This window comes from Heterodontus francisci, chromosome 14, assembly GCF_036365525.1.
Source record: "Heterodontus francisci isolate sHetFra1 chromosome 14, sHetFra1.hap1, whole genome shotgun sequence".
Lineage (NCBI taxonomy): Eukaryota > Metazoa > Chordata > Chondrichthyes > Heterodontiformes > Heterodontidae > Heterodontus > Heterodontus francisci.
Window position 1 is genome coordinate 91,140,014 of NC_090384.1, and position 20,117 is coordinate 91,160,130.

Genomic DNA, 20,117 nt, shown 5'->3' on the forward strand with positions numbered 1-20,117 from the left:
GGGATTCGATTGTAAGGGGAGTAGATAGGCGGTTCTGTGGTCGAAAACGAGACTCCCGAATGGTATGTTGCCTCCCAGGTGCACGGGTCAGGGATGTCTCAGATCGGCTGCAGAACATTCTGAAGGGGGAGGGTGAACAGCCAGTTGTCGTTGTGCACATAGGCACCAATGATATAGGTAAAAAACGGGATGAGGTCCTACAAGCAGAATTTAGGGAGTTAGGAGCCAAGTTAAAAAGTAGGATCTCAGAGGTAGTAATCTCAGGATTGCTACCAGTGCCACATGCTAGTCAGAGTAGAAACGAAAAAACAGTCAGGATGAATGCGTGGCTTGAGAGATGGTGCAGGAGGGAGGGGTTCAGATTTTTGGGACATTGGGACCGGTTCTGGGGGAGGTGGGACTATTACAAATTGGACGGTCTACACCTGGGCCGGACTGGAACCAATGTCCTTGGGGGTGCTTTTGCTAAAGCTGTTGGGGAGGGTTTAAACTAACGTGGCAGGGGGATGGAAACCAAATGAGGAGGTCAGTGGACAGTAAGGAGGTAGTAACTAAAGCCTGTAAGGAACTAGATAATGAAGTCAGCATGACTAAGGGGAAGAGTAGGCAGGGAGCAGATGATGAACGCAAAGGGACTGGTGGTCTGAGGTGCATTTGTTTTAATGCAAGAAGTGTAATAGGTAAGGCAGATAAACTTATGGCTTGGATTAGTACCTGGGAGTATGATGTTATTGCTATTACTGAGACTTGGTTGAGGGAAGGGCATGATTGGCAACTAAATATCCCAGGATATCGATGCTTCAGGCGGGATAGAGAGGGAGGTAAAAGGGGTGGAGGAGTTGTATTACTGGTCAAAGAGGATATCACAGCTGTGCTGAAAGAGGGCACGATGGAGGACTCGAGCAGTGAGGCAATATGGGCAGAACTCAGAAATAGGAAGGGTGCGGTAACAATGTTGGGGCTGTACTACAGGCCTCCCAACAGAGAGCGTGAGATAGAGGTACAAATATGTAAACAGATTATGGAAAGATGTAGGAGCAACAGGGTGGTGGTGATAGGAGATTTTAATTTTCCCAACATTGACTGGGATTCACTTAGTGTTAGCGGTCTAGATGGAGCAGAATTTGTAAGGAGCATCCAGGAGGGTTTTCTAGAGCAGTATGTAAATAGTCCAACTCGGGAAGGGGCCATACTGGACCTGGTGTTGGGGAATGAGCCCGGCCAGGTGGTTGAAGTTTCAGTAGGGGACTACTTTGGGAATAGTGATCACAATTCCGTAAGTTTTAGAATACTCATGGACAAAGACGAAAGTGGTCCTAAAGGAAGAGTGCTAAATTGGGGGAAGGCCGACTATACCAAAATTCGGCAGGAGATGGGGAATGTAGATTGGGAGCAGCTGTTTGAAGATAAATCCACATTTGATATGTGGGAGGCTTTTAAAGAGAGGTTGATTAGCATGCAGGAGAGACATGTTCCTGTGAAAATGAGGGATAGAAATGGCAAGATTAGGGAACCATGGATGACAGGTGAAATTGTGAGACTAGCTAAGAGGAAAAAGGAAGCATACATAAGGTCTAGGCGGCTGAAGAAAGACGAAGCTTTGGAAGAATATCGGGAATGTAGGACCAATCTGAAACGAGGAATTAAGAGGGCTAAAAGGGGTCATGAAATAGCTTTAGCAAACAGGGTTAAGGAAAATCCCAAAGCCTTTTATTCATATACAAGCAGCAAGTGGGTAACTAGAGAAAGGATTGGCCCACTCAAGGACAAAGGAGGAAAATTATGCGTGGAGTCAGAGAAAATGGGTGAGATTCTAAACGAGTACTTTGCATCGGTATTCACCGAGGAGAGGGACATGACGGATGTTGAGGTTAGGGATAGATGTTTGATTACTCTAGGTCAAGTCGGCATAAGGAGGGAGGAAGTATTGGGTATTCTAAAAGGCATTAAGGTGGACAAGTCCCCAGGTCCGGATGGGATCTATCCCAGGTTACTGAGGGAAGCGAGAGAGGAAATAGCTGGGGCCTTAACAGATATCTTTGCAGCATCCTTAAACACGGGTGAGGTCCCGGAGGACTGGAGAATTGCTAATGTTGGCCCCTTGTTTAAGAAGGGTAGCAGGGATAATCCAGTTAACTATAGACCGGTGAGCCTGACGTCAGTGGTAGGGAAGCTGCTGAAGATGATACTGAGGGATAGGATCTATTCCCATTTGGAAGAAAATGGGCTTATCAGTGATAGGCAACATGGTTTTGTGCAGGGAAGGTCATGTCTTACCAACTTAATAGAATTCTTTGAGGAAGTGACAAAGTTGATTGATGAGGGAAGGGCTGTAGATGTCATATACATGGACTTCAGTAAGGCGTTTGATAAGGTTCCCCATGGTAGGTTGATGGAGAAAGTGAAGTCGCATGGGGTCCAGGGTGTACTAGCTAGATGGATAAAGAACTGGCTGGGCAACAGGAGACAGAGAGTAGCAGTGGAAGGGAGTTTCTCAAAATGGAGACGTGTGACCAGTGGTGTTCCACAGGGATCCGTGCTGGGACCACTGTTGTTTGTGATATACATAAATGATTTGGAGGAAAGTATAGGTGGTCTGATTAGCAAGTTTGCAGACGACACTAAGATTGGTGGAGTAGCAGATAGTGAAGGGGACTGTCAGAGAATACAGCTGAATATAGATAGATTGGAGAGTTGGGCAGAGAAATGGCAGATGGAGTTCAATCCGGGCAAATGCGAGGTGATGCATTTTGGAAGATCCAATTCAAGAGTGAACTATACAGTAAATGGAAAAGTCCTGGGGAAAATTGATGTACAGAGAGATTTGGGTGTTCAGGTCCATTGTTCCCTGAAGGTGGCAACGCAGGTCAATAGAGTGGTCAAGAAGGTGTGGAACCTGAGGTGAGCCATCCTTGGACTGGGGGTGTGAGTTTGCTTGGTCGCCACATTACCAAAAGGATGTAGATGCTTTGGAGAGGGTGCAGAGGAGATTCACCAGGATGTTGCCTGGTATGGAGGGCGCTAGCTATGAAGAGAGGTTGAGTAGATTAGGATTATTTTCATTAGAAAGACGGAGGTTGAGGGGGGACCTGATTGAGGTGTACAAAATCATGAGAGGTACAGACGGGTGGATAGCAAGAAGCTTTTTCCCCCAGAGTGGGGGATTCAATTACTAGGGGTCACGAGTTCAAAGTGAGAGGGGAAAAGTTTAGGGGGGATATGCGTGGAAAGTTCTTTACACACAGGGTGGTGGATGCTTGGAACGCGTTGCCAGCGGAGGTGGTAGACGCGGACACGATAGCGTCTTTTAAGATGTATCTAGACAGATACATGAATGGGCAGGAAGCAAAGAGATACAGACCCTTAGAAAATAGGCGACAGGTTTAGATAGAGGATCTAGATCGGCGCAGGCTTGGAGGGCCGAAGGGCCTGTTCCTGGGCTGTAATTTTCTTTGTTCTTTTACTAAAGGTACTATTGATTAAGTTGAAAAACTATTTAATAACTACAGTTCAAAATTAAGAGCTTTTTTTCAAATTGAAACTCACTGTCAAAGGTTTGTTACATGTTATAATAGCCTTCAAATCCAGGAAATTTGCCACAGTTGGCGAATGGACCAGTGGCAAAATGATTGACACTCAAATTGATGAGGTTACAGATTACATGTTCAACAGAAAACACTGCACGCATCAGACTTTCCCATCCTCCTCAAGAATATTTGGAACTTATGGCGAGACAGCTACATCACAACACATTTCTGAAACTTGTTAAGGTATTGAGCATGTCTGCAACTCTACCTGGTAGCCCAATGAAGAGGCGTTGAATTTAAATCTCCACCCAGTTGGTCCACAATGGCACCTTTTGAAACGTAGTATCTGCGGGTGTATTTTGGTGGAGTTAATACAATGTAAACATAAATTATGTGCATATGTATAGGGATATTGTACAATTTAAATGCAATGCAAGAGTGATAAAAACATACTTTCTATAAGGAGAACTGACAGGACTTACTTGATGAGCTCTGTTCGGTTATTGATGGCTGCCCAGTGAAGCAACGTCACATTCTCTTTGTCAGGTTGTCGGACATCATAACCAGCTTCTATTAGCTCTTTACATCTATCAATTATTCCATATCTGAAAGTATAAAATTGCAGTCTTTGTTAGAAAAAAAGTGGAGACAGAGGTGGACTATACCTAAAGTTGTGGAGTCAGTTTGTTGGAAATACAGGCCAGGTTTATCCATAATCATTGGCAAGTATGAAACTGGGCTTCCCAATCAATTATGTATTTTTCAATTGCAGGCACTATTGTACTACCAGCCAATTTGTGCACAGCAAGCTCCCACAAACACCAATGAGCTAAATTACCAGGCAATCAATTGTTGTGATGTTGGCTGATGGATAAACATTGACCAAAACACCAGGAGAACTTTTTAAAAAAAAAAGTGTTCATGGGATGTGAGCGTTGCTGGCAAGGCTAGCATTTATTGGTCACCCTGAATTGCCCTCGAGAAGGTGCTGAACCATCTTCTTGAACCAGTGAAGCTCATACAGGTATACCCACAGTGCTTTGGCGACAGTGCTGTGACCCAGCCACAGTAAAGGAGCAGCGATATAGTTCTAAGTCAGGATGGTGTGAACTTGGAGATCTTTCAGTTGGTGTTGTTCCCAGGGGCCTACTGTCCTTGTCCTTCTAGGTAGTAGAGGTCATGGGTTTGGAAGGTGCAAGGAGCCTTTGCAGATGGTACACACTACTGCCACTGTGCATCTGTGCTATAGGATCTTGTATGCTCACCCGAGAGAGCAGATGGTGTAATTTCTCATGCAAAAGACAGAGCCTCCCAAAAGTTCTGAATATGTGTACAAATTATAAATCTAAAATTAACGGTGACTTCCCAGTAAAGAATCCAAAAGATCATACCAGCGTAGTTTTGAAGTAGAATTTCTTGACAATCTCTTTCTTACTCACTGCACCCTACTTTTTGCTCACTTATTTGTGGTAAAATTGAGGGATTGGAACTCTTATTTCAGGCCCTGTCAGTATCAAGCAGTCCCAAGTCACATATTTGCATTGCCAGATGCTCCTTCAACCCACTCGATGCAAACAGCTTGCAGCCCTGACCTGCCTCAGTGCTATTTTTCCAAATAACTTGCATACAAAAACATTCCAAGGCACAACTCAAAATTGCAATCTGATAACAATGGATGCCAAGCCAAAGGAGATATTCAATAGGGTGACTTAAAGCTTGCTCAGAGAATCGGGTTTTCATGAGGTTCTTAGAGGACAGAGGGGTGGAGAGGCTTAGGGAGGGAACTGTAGAGTGTGGGACCAAGACAGCTCAAGGCACAGCTGCCAGCGGTGGGCTGAAGGGAGAAGCAGATTCATGAAATGGCAAGTGTGGGGAACAGGATACCAGCAGTCCTATGACTTCTCTCGAGTGAGTGTGCTAAATAGCCCCATTATTAATTTCATATTCAAGCAAGCAGAAATGACTTCCATCTTGTCCATGTGGATTAGATTTGGAAATAGGTACCAAAGGTGAAAGACAACTAGCTAATTTACAGCCCCAGCTAGCTCCCTGCCCCCTCCCTTTTCCCACCTCCAATTTAAGTGAATTTTGTAGTCATGACAACATCAGTGCTAGATAATGGAAAATTTTTGGCAACAAATCGATCTGGAAATGCATTAAGATTGCTTATTCATTTCAAGCAGAAATCTTACAGGCAGAGAGGAAACGTTTGCTTTCTCTCTCTGAGCTGCAGACAAAGCCAGGTCCTAAAAATGAAAATAAACTCTGATGCCCAACATCTGCAGTCCTTAAATAAAAACAGAAAATGCTGGAAATACTTAGCAGGCCAGCAGCACCTGTGGAGAGAAGAACAGACTTAACCTTTCAGGTCGATGACCCTTCATCAGAACTGGGAAAAGTGAGAAATGTAATAAGTTTTAAGTAGGTCAAATGGGGGAGGGTGGTCAAATGAGGGAGCATGAAAAAAGAGCAAAAGGGTAGCTCTGTGATAAGGCAGAAGACAGGAAATATTAAATGACAAAAGAGTTGGTGGGGCAGAGCCAAAGGGAGTAATAATGGAACAAAGACAAAAGGTGTGCCCAGAGGAGGTGCGAATGGTAGAATAATGAACAGTTGCCATCCAAAAACAAAACAAGATTAAGACTGAGTCATGCACGGAAAAGGAAACAAAAATGGGGGGCAGAGATTACAGTCTGAACTTGGTGAACTCAATGCTGAGTCCAAAATGCCCAGTCGAAAGATGAGGTGCTGTTCCTCGAGCTTGGATTGAACTTCACTGGAACACTGCAGTAGGCCAAGGTCAGAGATGTCAGCCTGACAGCAAGATGGAGAATTAAAGCTACCAGAAGCTCAGGGTCATGCTTGCCATCTGAACAGAGGTGTCCTGCAAAGCGGTCACCCAATCTGCATTTGGACCCCCAATGTAGAGCAGACTGCATTGTGAACAGTGAATACAGTATAGTAAATTGAGAACACTACACGTAAATCACTGTTTCATCTGGAATGAGTGTTTGGGGCCTTGGACGGCGAGGAGAGCAGAGGTAAAAGGGCAGGTGTTGCATCTCCTGCGCTTGCTAAGGAAGACGCTGTGGGAAGGGGTTGGGGCATTGGGTTCTGAAGTTCTTGTGTTGTGTTGTGTTTTTGAAGTGTCTACATCAATACAGTTAGTGAGTCTGCCTGAGTTTGGCACAATGCTAAGTAGATTAAATCTGTTTCACCACCATAAACTCTTATCTTACAGAAACATGAGACTCAAAATAGGTGCTGGATAATCTCTCAACATCTTGAAATTGCTTTCTGTGAGTCAAAGTGAAAAGGGAAATAACTGCAAGCTGTTTCAAGTATTTTTGGCAGTGGAGGGTCTGGGCACGCTGGGGGAGAATTAATGGCCATACATTCTGCAAGCATGATTAATTAAGAACATGTTTAGTGACATACAGGAAATCACAACTTGTTTCTAGTGCCACTAAATATAACTAATTTAATATGAACAGCTTTAATACGATTCTTTTCATTTGGTTCCAGGAGCCCTACATCTGTAAATCTACTTTTTTTTTTGAAGAACTGGAGAGTTAAGTAACTAGAAAGATTTCCCACAAACGTTTGCTGAAATTCACTGTCCATGCAAATGTATGAAAATACATTTAAAAGGCTTTTATGTAATCCAGAGAACCAGTGGGGATTGGCAATTGGACTGAGTGCATCTCCGGTGCACAGCCCATGATCTCCTGAGCATCATACCCCGCAAGCGCGACGAACGCCATATCAGCATGGTTCCACACAAGAATGAATCACAGAATGCCCCAATTAGTGGTATTGGTGACTGGTCAATTAGTTCCCTGCATGCAGATTTTAAGTCACCAAGAAGTATTTCATAAGATACTCATGTAGATCGCATCTACAATGGAAATACCTTAATAATGACTGCACTTACCGATCAATCAGAAATACATTGCTGCAGTATTGCTGCCATTCATGGACCTTTACTTGATCATAGGTTACCACATTCAGAAGAGTGGAATTACAGTGAACACTCATCCATCACTCTATGAAGGTGGTGACGAGGCACCAAATTAAATAGTAGATTCTACTGCCATTGCCATGTCAAAAGTGTTCGCTCCAGACAGTATTAAAAGTTTAGAGACAAAATAGGAAAGAGAGATTGCAGTTTATTGCGTTCCATTTTACAACAATCGCAGAGATCGTGGTATCTTTTGTTGAGGTGGTGAGAGGAGAGAGAACAATCCCTCGCATGACCCCACTGTTTTCTGTACCACAACAGAGATGGATAGATCATGCTGTTAAGTTTGGACTTAACCATTTCTCTCAAAATCCAGGAAACAAAAAACCTCAACATGTGTTTGGGTATAGGAATACAAGTAGAACATTGCCAGGGCTGCTGAGTTATACTGCTGAACTGAGATTTCAAGTTATTAGAGTCATAGGGTCATTGGAGTCAATACAGCACAGAAGGAAGCCATTTGGTTCAAGTCAGCTCTCTGTAGAGCAATCCAGTCAGTCCATTACCCCACAGTATCCCTGTAGCCCTACAGGTTTATTTCACACAAGTGCCTATCCAATTTCCTTTTGAAATCATTCATTGTCTCCACTTCCACCACTCTCATAAGGTAGCCAATTCCAAGTCATTACCATTCACTGCATAAAAAATGTCCTTCCTCACATACCCCCTGCATCTCTTGCCCAAAACCTTCAATCTGTGTCCTCTAGCCCTTGTCCTATCAGCTAACGGGAACAGGGTTTCTTTCTCTAGCTTATCTAAACCTGTCAATCTTGTACACTTCTATCAAATCTCCCCTCAATCTCCTTTGCTCTAAGGAGAACAACCCCAGCTTCTCCAACCTAACCTTGTAGCTAAAATCCCTCATCCCTGGAACCATTATGGTAAATCTCCTCTGCACCCTCTCAAGCACCCTCACATCCTTCCTAAAACGTGGTGACCAGAAGTGGACACAATAATCTTGTTTCCAGTTTCCTGGCCCTAACCGCCTCTTCTTTAGTTTAGTTCAGAGATACAGCACTGAAACAGGCCCTTCGGCCCACCGAGTCTGTGCCGACCATCAACCACCCATTTATACTAATCCTACACTAATTCCATATTCCTACCACATCCCCACCTGTCCCTATATTTCCCTACCACCTACCTATACTAGGGGCAATTGCTAATGGCCAATTTACCTATCAACCTGCAAGTCTTTTTGGCATGTGGGAGGAAACCGGAGCACCCGGAGGAAACCCACGCAGACGCAGGGAGAACTTGCAAACTCCACACAGGCAGTACCCAGAATTGAACCCGGGTCGCTGGAGCTGTGAGGCTGCGGTGCTAACCACTGCGCCACTGTGGACGTCCAATCTCTCTACACCTCCATCCCCCACCTGGACGGTTTGAGGGCTCTCCACTTCTTCCTTGAACAGAGGCCCAACCAGTCCCCATCCACCACTACCCTCCTCCACCTGGCTGAATTTGTTCTCTCATTGAACAACTACGTCTTCAACTCCATTCACTTCCTTTAAGTAAAAGGTGTTGCTATGGGTACCCACATGAGTCCTAGTTATGCCTGTCTTTTTGTGGGATATGTCGAACATTTCTTGTTCCAGTCCTACTCAGGCCCCCTCCCCCAACTCTTTTTCCAGTACATTGATGACTGTGTTGGTGCCGTTTCCTGCTCCCACCCAGAACTTGAAAACTTTATCAACTTTGCTTCTAATTTCTACCCTTCTCTCACCTTTACACGGTCCATCTCCGACACTTTCCTTCCCTTCCTCGACTTCTCTGTCTCCATCTCCATGGATAGGCTGTCTACTAATATTCATTATAAGCTCACTGACTCCCACAGCTACCTCGACTATACTTCCTCACACCCAGCCTCCTGTAAGGACTCCATTCCATTCTCCCAGTTTCTCCGTCTCCGGCACATCTGCTCTGATGATGCTACCTTCCATGACAGTGCTTCTGATATGTCTTCCTTTTTCCTCAACCGAGAATTCCCCCCACTGTGGTTGACAGGGCCCTCAACCGTGTCCGGCCCATTTCCCGCACCTCTACCCTCACCCCTTCCCCTCCCAGAACCGCGACAGGGTTCCCTTTGTCCTCACTTTCCACCCCACCAACCTCCACATCCAAAGAATCATCCTCTGCCACTTCTGCCACCTCCAGCGTGATGCCACTACCAAATGCATCTTCCCCTCCTTTCCAGTGAGCATTCCGAAGGGATCGTTCCATCCACGACACCCTGGTCCACTCCTCCATTACCCCACCACCTCGTCCCCTTCCCATGACACCTTGCCCTGCAATCGCAGGAGGTTTATTACCTGCCCATTTACCTCCCCTCTCCTCACTATCCAAGGCCCCAAACATTGCTTTCAGGTGAAGCAGCGATTTACTTGTACTTCTTTCAATTTAGTATGCTGTATTCGCTGCTCACAATGTGGTCTCCTCTACATTGGGGAGACCAAACTCAGGTTACATGACCGCTTTGCGGAACACCTCCACTCAGTCCATAAGCATGACCCGAGCTTCCAGTTGCCACCGCCGCCCCATCCTCCCCCGCTCTCATGCTCACATCTCTGTCCTGGGATTGCTGCAGTGCTCTAGCAAACATCAATGCAAGCTCGAGGAACAGCATCTCATTTACTGATTAGGCACACTACAGCCTGCCGGACTGAACATTGAATTCAATAATTTCAGAGCATGACGGGCCCCCCATTTTTATGTTTAGTGATTTTTTTCTTTTTTTTTTAATCTGTTGATTTTATTTTAGGTCTGTTAAGTGTGTTTAGTTTGTTTCTACTGTGCCTACCCACTGTTTCTGTTTTTAAAAATTTCTTTAATGTTTGTGCTTGGAGTGCTTTGTGCTTTATAGTCTATACATACCCTCTCTGTACGAACACTTTTGTCTTTCAGCACACCATTAACATACCATTTGCCTTTGTTTCATGACCTTCTGGTCAGTTATTCTCTGTGACCTTGTCCTATCAGCACCTCTTTTGTTATCTCTTGCCCCACCCCCCCATGCTTTACTTGCTTAAAATCTTTTACATTTCAAATATTTGTCAGTTCTGAAGAAAAGTCACTGACTTGAAACGCTAACTCTGCTTCTCTTTCCACAGATGCTGCCAGACCTGCTGAGTATTTCCAGCATTTCTTGTTTTTATTTCACAATAATCTAGTTGTGGCCCAAGCAGAGCTTGATATAGGTTCTGCATAACTTCACTGCTTTTGTACTCAATGCCTCGATTTAAGATCCCTTATGTTTTACTAATTACTCTCAATATATCCTGCCACCTTCAAGGATCTGTGCACATGGACCCCAAAATCCCTCTGCTCCTGCACAGTTTTTAAGAACTGAGTCATTAAGTCTATATTGCCTTTCCCTATCCCTTCTGCCAAAAGGCATAACCTCACACTTCTATGTATTAAATTCCATCTGTCACTTGTCTGCACATCCTGCTAGCCTATCTATGTCCTTTTGCAGTTGATTTATATCATCGTAACTGCTTCCCACATGTCCAAGTTTGGCATCATTGGCAAATTGAAAATTTACTCTGTATTTCAATATCCAAATCATTTATTTATCTCAAAAACATGGTCCTAATACTGACCCCTGGGGAACACCACAGTCTACCATCCTCCAGTCTGAACAACAATTTACCAACTTGCCGTTTTCTGTCTTTAAGCCAGTTTTTATCCAAACCGACACTGACCCTCCTATTCCATGAACCTCAATTTTGTTAATCAACCTTTTACGTGGTACTTTGTCAAACACTTTCTTAAAATCCATATGGACAATATCCAGTGCATTCTTTTCATCAAACTGCTCTGTTACTTCACCAAAAAATTCAATTAGATTAGTCAAGCACGATTTGCCTTTTACAAATCTGTGCTGGCTCTCCTTAATTAACTCAAACCTTTCCAAGCGCCTTTGATCTTTTCTCTGATTATTGTTTCTGAAACCTTACCCACCACTGATGCTAAACTGTATGGCTTGTAGTTACTAGGACTGTCTTTCTTGAATAAGGGTATCAAATGTGCAACTCTCCAACTCTCTAGCACCTCCCCGCATCTAGGGAAGAAGGGAAGAATGGAAGATTATGGCAAGCCTTTCCACTATCTCCACTCCCACTTCCTTTAACAACCTGGGATGCAAACCACCCAGACTAGGTGACTTAGCACTAAGCATTGCCAGTACATCCTGCCTCTCAATTTTCACCCCGACCATCTCTGCTTCTACTGATAATTTATCAGCATCCTCTTCATTAGTAAATACCAAAACAAAGTACTCATCAAGTATTCTAGCCTTGTCCTGCGCCTCTAAGCATATATCAGCCTCTTTGTTGCTAATAGGACCCAGCCCACCTCTTACTACCCATTTACATTTAGATTTTTGGGTTGCCTTTTATGTTAACTGCCATTCTATTCCCATATTCTCTCTTTGTCAGTCTTACTTTCCTCTTCATTTCCCCTTCAACTTATTGTATTTGTCCTGGTTCTCATTTGAAGAATTTACACCATCTTTTTGCTTCATCATATTCTCTACCTCTCTCGTCATCGAAGGAGCCCTGACATTGGTTTCCCTACCTTTTGTCCATGTTGGAATGTACCTAGCCTGTACCTGAAGCATCTCTTCCTCAAAGATCACCCATTGTTGCGTCACAGTTTTTCCTATTAGTCTTTGGTTCCAGTTTACCCTGGTTAGATTCCCTCTCATCCCAATGAAGTTAATTCTTTTCCAATTTAGAAGTTCTACTTTAGATTGTTCCTTGCTCTTCTTCACTACTAATCTAAACCTTATAATACGACGACCACTCTTAAACAAGTGTTCCACCCTCAGACACTCAGACTAATTGGTCCACCTCATTTCCCAGCACCAGATCCAGCAGTGCCTGTTTCCTAATTGGACAAAGAACATACTAGAAGTTTTCAGAACTTGCTTGAGCACATTTCAGAAGTTCCTCCCCTGCCTTACCCTTATATCTTACTTTATCCCAACTGATATTTGGGTAACTGAAGTGCCCCAGTATCACCACCCTATAGTTCTTGCATATCTCTGGGATTTCCCTGAGATTTGCTCCTTTTTTACTATTTGGAGGCCTATAGAATACCCCCAGTTGCTTGATCATCACCTTTTTGCTTCTCAACTCTAACCAAATGGATTCTGTCCTTGCCCCCTCAAAGACATCCTCCCTTTCCAACACTACAATGTCTTTCTTAATCAGTACTGCCACCCTACCTCCCCTTTTTCCTTCCCTATCTTTTCTAAACACTTCATATTCCTGAATATTAAGCCCCCAGTCCTCACCATTTTTCAGCCACGTTTCCGATATTGCCACACAGCTATTTGTACTAGTAACTCACCAACCTTATTCAGCACACTTTGTGCATTTAAATGCATGTTTTCTAAACCTGTCCTTGTATTCCTCGTAGTCCTCCTTGGTCTGCTCCTACCCAATATGGTACTACTTCCTTCTCTAGTACTACCCAACACAAGCACTCCTTTATGCACCTTATTCCTCTTGGCAACTTCTACCTGTCAATTTAGTTTCAACCCTCCCCACAGACGAGCATCTCACCACCACCTTCTCAAGGGCAATCAGGGATGGGCAATAAATGCTGGCATAGCCAGTGACGCCCACATCACATAAAAGAATTTTTAAAAAAGTTAACCTCCCATTGGTCACAGTCCTGCTGAAGTGTAACCGATCCCTTTTGAATAAGTGTCTCATGCCCCAGAACTGGTCACAATGTCCCAAGAATCTAATGAAAGGTCACATAGTCCTGAAATGTTAACTCTGTATTTCTCTACACAGATGCTGCCTGATCAGCTAAGCATTTCCAGCATTTTCTGTTTTTGCTTCAAAGAACAAAGAACAGTACAGCACAGGAACAGGCCATTCGGCCCTCCAAGCCTGCGCCGATCTTGATGCCTGCTGAAACTAACACCTTCTGCACTTCCGGGGACCGTATCCCTCTATTCCCTTCCTATTCATATATTTGTCAAGATGTCTCTTAAACGTCGCTATCGTATCTGCTTCAACCACCTCCCCTGGCAGCAAGTTCCAGGCACTCACCACCCTCTGTGTAAAATACTTGCCTCGCACATCCCCTCTAAACTTTTCACCTCGCACCTTAAACCTATGTCCCCTAGTAACTGACTCTTCCACCCTGGGAAAAAGCTTCTGACTATCCACTCTGTCCATGCCGCTCATAACTTTGTAAACCTCTAACATGTCGCCCCTCCACCTCCGTCGTTCCAGTGAAAACAATCCGAGTTTTTCCAACCTCTACTCATAGCTAATATCCTCCAGACCAGGCAACATCCTGGTAAACCTCCTCTGTACCCTCTCCAAAGCCTCCACGTCCTTCTGGTAGTGTGGCGACCAGAATTGCACGCAATATTCTAAGTGTGGCCTAACTAAGGTTCTGTACAGCTGCAACATGACTTGCTAATTGTTATACTCTATGCCCCGACCGATGAAGGCAAGCATGCCGTATGCCTTCTTGACTACCTTATCCACCTGCGTTGCCACTTTCAGTGACCTGTGGACCTGCAGGCCCAGATTTCTCTGCCTGTCAATACTCCTAAGGATTCTGCCATTTACTGTATACTTCCCACCTGCATTACACCTTCCAAAATGCATTACCTCACATTTGTCCGGATTAAACTCCATCTGCCATTTCTCCGACCAAGTCTCCAACCGATCTATACCCTGCTGTATCCTCTGACAATCCTCATCATTATCCGCAACTCCACCAACCTTTGTGTCGTCCGCAAACTTACTAATCAGACCAGCTACATTTTCCTCCAAATCATTTATATATACTACAAACAGCAAAGGTCCCAGCACTGATCCCTGCGGAACACCACTAGTCACATCCCTCCATTCAGAAAAACACCCATCCACTGTTACCCTCTGTCTTCTGCAACCGAGCCAGTTCTGTATCCATCTTGCCAGCTCACCTCTGATCCCGTGTGACTTCACCTTTTGCACCAGTCTGCCATGAGGGACCTTGTCAAAGGCTTTACTAAAGTCCAAAAAGACAACATCCACCGCCCTTCCCTCATCAATCATCTTCGTCACTTCCTCAAAAAACTCAATCAAATTGGTAAGACATGACCTCCCCTTCACAAAACCATGCTGTCTCTCGCTAATAAGTTTGTTTGTTTCCAAATGGGAGTAAATCCTGTCCCGAAGAATCCTCTCTAATAGTTTCCCTACCACTGACGTAACGCTCACCGGCCTATAATTTCCTGGATTATCCTTGCCACCCTTCTTAAACAAAGGAACAACATTGGCTATTCTCCAGTCCTCTGGGACCTTACCTGAAGACAATGAGGATGCAAAGATTTCTGTGAAGGCCCCAGCAATTTCTTCCCTTGCCTCCCTTAGTATTCTAGGGTAGATCCCATCAGGCCCTGGGGACTTATCTACCTTAATGCTTTGCAAGACACCCAACACCTCCTCCTTTTTGATAATGAGATGACTGAGACTATCTGCACTCCCTTCCCTAGGCTCATCATCCACCAAGTCCTTCTCCTTGGTGAATACTGATGCAAAATACTCATTTAGCACCTCGCCCATTTCCTCTGGCTCCACGCTTAGATTCCCATCTCTGTCCTTGAGTGGGCCAACCCTTTCCCTGTTTACCCTCTTGCTCTTTATATATGTATAAAAAGCCTTGGGATTTTCCTTAATCCTGTTTGCCAATGACTTTTCATGACCCCTTTTAGCCCTCCTAACTCCTTGCTCAAGTTCCTTCCTACTGTCTTTATATTCCTCAAGTGCTTCATCTGTTCCTAGCCATCCAGCCCTTACAAATGCTTCCTTTTTCTTTTTGACTAGGCTCACAATATCCCGTGTTATCCAAGCTTCCCGAAACTTGCCTTTCTTCCTCACAGGAACATGCTGGTCCTGCATTCTAGTCAGCTGACATTTGAAAGACTCCCACATGTCAGATGTTGATTTACCCTCAAACAGCCGCCCCCAATCTAAATTCTTCAGTTCCTGCCCAATATGGTTATAATTAGCCTTCCCCCAATTTAGCACCTTCACCCGAGGACTACTCTTATTCTTATCCACAAGTACCTTAAAACTTATGGAAATATGGCCACTGCTCCCGAAATGCTCCCCCACTGAAACGTCGACCACCTGGCCGGGCTCATTCCCCAATACCAGGTCCAGAATGGCCCCATCCCTAGTTGGACTATCTACATACTGTTTCAAGAAGCCCTCCTGGATGCTCCTCACAAATTTTGCCCCATCCAAGCCCCTAGCACTAAGTGAGTCCCAGTCAATATTGGGGAAGTTAAAATCACCCACCACTACAACCCTGTTACCTTTACATCTTTCCAAAATCTGTCTACATATCTGCTCCTCTACCTCCCGCTGGCTGTTGGGAGGCCTGTAGAAAACCCCCAACATCGTGACTGCACCCTTTCTATTCCTGAGCTCCACCCATATTGTTTCGCTGCATGACCCCTCTGAGGTGTCCTCCCGCAGTACAGCTGTGATATTCTCCTTAACCAGTAAAGCAACTCCCTCACCCCTTTTACATCCCCCTCTATCCCGCCTGAAGCTTCTAAAGCCTGGAACATTTAGCTGCCAATCCTGCCCTTCCCTCAACCAAATCTCTGTAATAGCAACATCATATTTCCAAGTGCTAATCCAAGCTCTAAGTTCATCTGCCTTACCCGTTATACTTCCCGCATTGAAACAAATGCACTTCAGACCACCAGTCCTGCTGTGCTCAGCAACATCTCAGATTTCCAGCATCCGCAGTATTTTTCTTTTGTAATCTGAAGCCCTCCCTTTTCCAACATGCCTGAAGCCATCATTCTTTGTCATTTTCTCAAATTGAGATTGTAAAAATCAATAAACAGCAGAACCATTAGGTGATAAAATTCAGTGAAAAAGTACTGTGCCATTAACATAATATAATTTTTAAGTTTCTATTGCACCTGGATATTTTTTGATAATCTTTCACAATATCTGCCCAGAAGCTTTCTACTTGCCGTGGTTCAGCACAGTGAGGATGCTTTTAGACTGATTATGTTTTGTGGTTTCTCAGACCATTTATACCTCCTCACTGTAACTGGTCCTTGTTGTATTACTGAAAGTCAGTTATCCAGTTTCCAGCCTTGATCCAGTATGTAAAGGAGACACAATAGACAAAAACCTCCACATTTGATACTCTGCCTACATGCATAAAGACATGCAAAATAATTCGCAGGAAAAAGTTTAAGCTCTGTCCTCAAAAGGAAAAGGATGTACAGGAGCTTTGCAACTCAGAGGGATGGGGGAAAGTGGATTTGAGGCAGATGATCAGCCATGATCATGGTGACATGGGCTCGAGGGGCCATATGGTCTACTCCTGCTGCTATATCCTATGTTACGTTCAGACAACCACATAAACGGATGGCTTACGTACTAGGCAATATCATCACTCACACAGAACTTACTGCGTGGCTTTTACAATATCCCAGTTGCTATAGTCTTCCATGAAAGCAAGGTCACGGTGATGTTCAGCAGGGCTTGTGGCTTGACTTGAATTGTTGTACGATTCTTCTCTGTTGTTGCCACTAGATTCTTGTTTATGTGCTCCATGCTGCCCATGAGGACAATTGAGTTGACACTATAGATGAAACATATTAATTAGTAATGAACCAGTAAAGTGATATGGGGAAAAAAAGTCTCCTTTACCTATGTCATGCATTGTATCCAACTGAGGGGGCAGACAGCTAGCTTTTTCTCAGGATTAGCTACTTAGCTAGTCTAAAAGGTGAACAGTTCAACTACTTCTGCCTTCTATTCCATCTCCTTATACGAATACCCATCACCTCTTTCTTCCCCCTCCCATGCCAGCTGCATATCTAAACTCAGGAACTGAACATAAAAACACATACAAAACCTACCATGAGAGATTACCAATGTAGTGCATTGCTATAAACACATGAGCTCTAGTTTAATGATTGCAAGTGATAAACACATTTAGAAGGAATTATGGCTACTGAAGCAAGTAAAATTTAAATAGCCTCGATTTGTTCAAATGAACTGCTTCATCATAGCTCTAAACTCAAGAATTCAGCCAAGTCAGCAACTGACCTATTCCTTTCGTCCAGGCTATTATTACAACTTTAGCCTCCTAACCAGGTCGTTACACTTTTGAGTCTGGATCTACATGCCATTCAAATTCATCTGGGATGGTGAGCTGTCTGTTTTCAGTAACATGAACTTAAGTAGGGCACATTCTAAGTCTATATGATGGTATCAAGTTTACCATTTTTATAGTATAATAGCTTAGATCATGTTTTAATTTAAGCAGCATTACTAGTGCTTAGTAACTTGAAAGTTTGGCGAGTGAAATTTGGGGGGGCTGTGGAGGGTCAGGTAGTACAGTGACTGTCAGTATTATGAATAAGTAGGGGTTGAGAATAATGAACAGGATGAATTCCCGAAGCACTATTCAACAGAGTTACTGCACTGCTATCCTGGCCCATATTTTGGAAATTTCTTCCTAAAGTCTTGATACATAACTCACCAGATCAAAAGCATGCTCAAAACTACCCCCAACTTTAATCACTTTTCCTAACTTCTACACTTTCATTTCCCCAGGCTTTTGCATAGGTTTTGATGCTTCATAATGTTAAAGACACTACACAAGTTCAAGTTGTAAACAAAAATCAAAATCATAATGTATTAAATCATTTTTTAATAATTAAATCATATGCAGATTAAAATGGTATTCTCAATTATGTACATCTGAATACAAAAATTACAGAAAATGTTTTGCAATATCTACAGTAATTTGCATTTCAACATTTATTATGTATTTCTCCTAACATCCCTAGTGAATAAAAAATACTCAGGTTTTGTTTACCAGTGCTCAGGTGCAACAATGTTTCCACACTCAAAATTTTGCTGGGAAAAGGGTAAAGTATTTTGGCTTCAACTGAAATACCGGGGACAAAAACTGAAATTAACTTAGACCAAGAAAAATCCCTGCACCCCTCTCAGGCTATTTTCTAGCAGTGGCAGCAAGTCTGTTCTAAAAATTCTCAACTGGGTACACTCAATGTCAAAAGTGTTGAGCAACCCGACTATGAAGAAGAGTGCAATAGCAGCTCAATGATTTTGAGTTTTATTTCCCCATTCTTTGTATTAACCTAACCCCAACTCAAGTTAGTAACAAGAGCAGAAATCAAGTACACATCCTACTGCTCCATCACACAAAAACAGAATATATTTGTGTATATTGTGTATATATTAAATGCTCAAGTGCATGAGGAAAGAGGTTGTGGGGTGCTCAGAACTCTCCCACAAGCTTGCTTTTGAAAGTATTTTACCCACATGACTGAAATAAAATAACTTGAGTACCATGACTTGAGAATTTTTTTTAACCAAGTTGGTGCCCTGTTCCGTTTTTCTCAGTCCCCAAACTGAGCCAAAGCAAACAAGCTGCTCTTTAAGTTCCCCACCCAGAGGCAAGATAAATAGTCACTGCTTCCTCTCCAGGACTCACGTTCTCCCCAAGCTCCTAGCCTAGAGATAGGGGGAGGGGAGAGTCCATACCAGCAACAAATACACGTGGGGTGGGAGTGGTACATCCAGTCGAGGGTACAGTGTGGAAAAACCCAGGCGCCAGGGGCACAGGGTGAGGCAGTGCAGTGAAGGTTCACGAGATTGGTCCCTGGGATGAGGGGGGTGTCCTACAATGAGAGACAAAATAAATTGGGCCTGTATTCTCTGGAGTTTAGAAGAGTGAGAGGTAATTTTATTTAAACATATAAGATTCTAAAGGGGCTGGAAAGGGCAGATACTGAGAGATTATTTCTGCTGGTCAAGGAATCCACAACATGGGGGCACAATCTCAGAAAAAGGGGCCGATCATTAAGGACTGAGATGAGAAGAAATTACTTCATTCAAAGGGTTGTGAATATTTGGAATTCTCTACCCCAGATGCTCCATCAATTAATACATTTAAGGCTGGGATAGACAGATTTTTGGTCTTTCCGGGAATCACGGGGTACGGCGAGGTGGCGGGAAAGTGGAATTGAATCCTAAGATCAACCACGATAATTCTGAATGGCAGAGCAGAGAGCAGGCCAGATGGGTTACATGGTCTACTCCTGACCCTATTTCTTGTGGGGGAAAGCCGGGCGCCATGGCACATTGTGGAGGGGTGGGAACCAGTCGCCGGGACATGGGGGGGGGGGGGGGGAAAGAGGGAAGCCAGTCGCCAGGACCCCTGGGGGGGGGGGGGGGAGAGAGAAGAAACCACCAGGCACCAGGGGGGGCACAGGGGGAACCTGGGCACCAGGGGGGGGGGAACAACAAGGGGGAAACCCAGGCACCGGGGGGGGGGGGGCGGGGAGAAAAAGGGAGCTCGGGAGGAACCCAGGCACCGGGGAGGGGGGGGGAAGAACTCGGGGGGAACCCAGGCACCGGGGGGCGGGGGGGGGGGACGACACGGGGGGAACCCAGGCACCGGGGTGCGCACCGACCGCACTCATCTTCCACTTCACCAGCCACTCGCCCTTTATACCCACCCCACCCGCAAACCCCAGACCTCCCCAC

General features: G+C 44.4%; 1 protein-coding gene across 1 annotated transcript in view; it reads right to left on the reverse strand.

Moving 5' to 3' along the window:
- Positions 1-20,117, reverse strand: part of LOC137377150 (palmitoyltransferase ZDHHC13-like) — a 57,866-nt gene that overhangs the window by 37,507 nt on the left and 242 nt on the right. Inside the window, exons 2-4 of the mRNA XM_068046526.1 lie at positions 17,003-17,175; positions 4,010-4,132; positions 3,796-3,873 (exon numbers count right to left, since the gene is read on the reverse strand). Of these exons, the coding sequence (XP_067902627.1) occupies positions 3,796-3,873; positions 4,010-4,132; positions 17,003-17,175 (374 nt within the window). The remainder of the gene's footprint in view (positions 1-3,795; positions 3,874-4,009; positions 4,133-17,002; positions 17,176-20,117) is intronic.